This window comes from Myotis brandtii, unplaced genomic scaffold (assembly GCF_000412655.1).
Source record: "Myotis brandtii unplaced genomic scaffold, ASM41265v1 scaffold166, whole genome shotgun sequence".
Taxonomy (NCBI): domain Eukaryota; kingdom Metazoa; phylum Chordata; class Mammalia; order Chiroptera; family Vespertilionidae; genus Myotis; species Myotis brandtii.
This window is the reverse complement of record NW_005356087.1, coordinates 856772-860109: the sequence shown is the minus strand read 5'-3', so window position 1 is coordinate 860109 and position 3338 is coordinate 856772. Positions and strand designations below refer to the sequence as shown.

The following is a 3338-nucleotide window of genomic DNA, read 5'->3' as shown; positions in this document are numbered from 1 at the left end:
CACCGGGCCTCTAGTATATATATAAAAGCCAAGCAACCAGAATGATGGAACGACTGGAACGACTGGTCACTATGACGCGCACTGCAGTGGCCAACCTGCCCAATCAGGGCCCCAATCAGCCCCCTCCAACCTCCTGCGGCCCCTTCCCTCCACAAACCTGGCCCCCGATCAGCCCCCACCACTCCGATTGGGGCGCGGGTCCGGCCGGCCAACCTCCCGATTCCCCTCCCAACTGCTGGCCCAGTCCCGATCAGCTCCCATTGGGGCGGGCCAGCAGGACCCCACCCGTGCACGAATTCTTGTACCGGGCCTCTAGTCTAGTATAATAACCACTGGCTACATGTGGCTTGGAGTACTTAAAATCTGGCTAGGCTGTCTGAGGAACTATATATTTTTTTACTTAATTTAAACAGGCGCAGGTACCTAATGTCTACTGTGTGGACTGCACAGTTCTATAGCCTAGATTAATAGAGGCATCTAAATTTAGTCAATATCTATAATAATAAAAATGGAATATGCTAATTAGACAGGTCGACCTTCCGGACAAAACTGGGGCTGCAAGGGAAGCCCAGGTCCCAGGTGCTGGAGGGAAGCCGGTGCCGGTAGCCAGGGGAAGGAAGGCCTATTCTTGCACGAATTTCGCACATCAGGCATCTAGTTTAGCTATATAGGAAGTTTTTTGTAGAATATCAGGCATGGGTAGCTTTAAGGAAATCTATAGATCCTTAACTTCCTAAACTAATTTGCCTAAGAAACTGCCTGGGTCTGTAGTGCTTCTTTTTTTTAACAATTGTTGTTTTTTTCTACCTCACAAAAAAGTGGTTATCTCACCCAGCTACCCATCATCTAGGGATGAAGATCTTTACCCAAGGGCCAAGGAGACAATGCAATCTCCTGAGAGGGAGAGCAAGGCAAGAGCTTCTGTAAGAAATACTGTCGAGGATCTTGCTTATTTTATTAAGCTAACAAACTCATCACATAGCTCTGAGGCCTGCTCGCTTATTTACTTACTTTAGAATTAAAAATCAGAGGTGAGCCGAAACCGGTTTGGCTCAGTGGATAGAGCGTCGGCCTGCGGACTCAAGGGTCCCGGGTTCGATTCCGGTCAAGGGCATGTACCTGGGTTGCGGGCACATTCCCAGTGGGAGATGTGCAGGAGGCGGCTGGTCGATGTTTCTCTCTCATCGATGTTTCTAACTCTCTATCTCTCTCCCTTCCTCTCTGTAAAAAATCAATAAAATATATTAAAAAAAAAAAAGTCACATAAAGTGCTCACAGTCAGATATTAAAAAAAAAAAAAAAATCAGAGGTGAGAAGGTTAGCACAGGCACAACTTAATGATTTTATTTGAATTAAATTAAGCCCAACCTTTTCTGACAAAGTCTGAAAGACTGACTTTGACGATTAGGTTACATAATACATTTTCATATATGAGTTCCAAGGTTTTTACAAATATATAATCTATATATACAAAAGCCTAAGTGACCCTTATGAATGAACGACTGGAACGACCACACAACTAATCGCCATGACATGCACTGACCACCAGGGGGCAGACGCTCAATGCAGGAGCTGCCCCCTGGTGGTCAGTGCGCTCCCACAGCCAACCTCCCACGGTCCCTCCCTCCAGTCGGCCAGCCCCCCTGATAGGCCTTGATTGCTGGCCAGGCCGAGGGACCCCACCTTTGTATGAATTCGTGCACCGGGCCTCTAGTAAACTTATAAATAAGGAAATCAATCCTTTACAAATATTTACACTTCTGGTAATTTTTTAGATGTCAATTTAAAAACATGCAAAGGGATATATAATTTTACCAATTCTTTTGGTGGTACATGAATAAAAATATTTAAAAATTACCCATTGAAATTTAGGAATCTGTTGGGTGTTGATTTTAAGTGATCTTACATTGACTTTGCTTTGGATTTCCTCCACTGTTAACATAAATCTTTAAATTGGCCAAATCTTCTACCTGCTCTTCAAAAATAAGGAACCTTGTTCCAATAAAAGTTATGTAATATTCCATATAAACTTGGGGTGCCACAATGCACATTAACATAAGACTTAAGAGAGTTCTGCAGTAAAGAAACCTGTTAGTCCATCTTTTTCTAACTGGTCTGACTGTAGCACTCATTTTTAGTAACTCTGAATAGCACCATGGACCTCATTTTAGGAAGTGCTGATGATGGTACCTTGTACTTTAAGAAATGTAGTTTTTTCTAACTTTTTGAGCAATATATCTCCCATATTTGTAAATATCCTTTTTAGCCAACCTTTCTGAGGAAAGTAGTACATGTAAATTATTTTTTCTATAGATGAACACATTGAGAAATATGGATTAAAAAAGAGCACATAGGAGAACTTAGATCTTATCTTTATTTGAAGTAATTACATTGAAAGGCGAAGATTAATTCCGATACTAGTTAGGGCTTACTTTTGAGAAAGCAGTTTTCACCTCAGATATTTATATTACAAACATTAACTAAATGGCATTTTCTGGCTTGAAAATTTCTCATGTTCAAATGAAAATTATTTTTATATTAATAGAAAATGGTGGCTGTTCACCCAGCAGAAGTGGTCAATATACTCAACTGTTTCACCTTCAGTAAAGACAAACTACATGCTCTTGAACTATTAGCTTCGTAAGTATTTCTTTTCTTTTTTTTACTTCATGGAGGAAATTTGGAGAATTTTTTTAAGTGTCTTTTAACTCAGTGTTTGTTAATCTCTCAGAATTATATTAGTAATTGGAACTCTATAAAATCTATGAAAGCATAATGCTGAATTCTTATATCAAAATATCTAGTGTGCTTACTATATATGATTATAATTTACAAAATAACGGGGCTTATCAAGTTTAATTATTTTGGTTTATCTGTATATTAATGACTTGCTTTGCCTCCCTACTGTGAATAACTTGAAAGGCTCATTGATAAAGTCATAGGATTTATAGTTAGATAGATTCTACCACATTCTGATAACTTTTTTTTGGCTTTATATATACTTATTCTTTCTGGATCTTATTTTCCTCAATTGTAAAAATAAGGACCTCACATACTTAATAGGGTGTGTGAACTTTAAATACTATAAGATATGCAAAAGCACCTAGCACAGCATTTAATACATGATTATAATGAATGTAAGCCCAAAGAGAAAAGGACTCTCCCCTTCAGCATAAATGAAAAAGTCTCTAAGATGTTTATTTATAGCACTTGCATTTTTAAATCCCTTATCTACACTAATAAAAGAGAAACATGGTAATTAGCGTACGACCGCTACCCTTCCCATTGGCTAATCAGCATATCCTTATGCAAATTAACTGTCAGCCAAGATGGCGGCC

General features: G+C 39.2%; 1 protein-coding gene across 3 annotated transcripts in view; it reads left to right on the top strand.

The window, feature by feature from the left end:
* Positions 1-3338, top strand: part of PROSER1 (proline and serine rich 1) — an 83780-nt gene that overhangs the window by 17608 nt on the left and 62834 nt on the right. For all 3 annotated transcript variants that reach the window (XM_005862730.2, XM_014536834.1, XM_014536835.1), the window contains one exon: positions 2546-2640. In XM_005862730.2, the coding sequence (XP_005862792.1) occupies positions 2546-2640 (95 nt within the window). The remainder of the gene's footprint in view (positions 1-2545; positions 2641-3338) is intronic.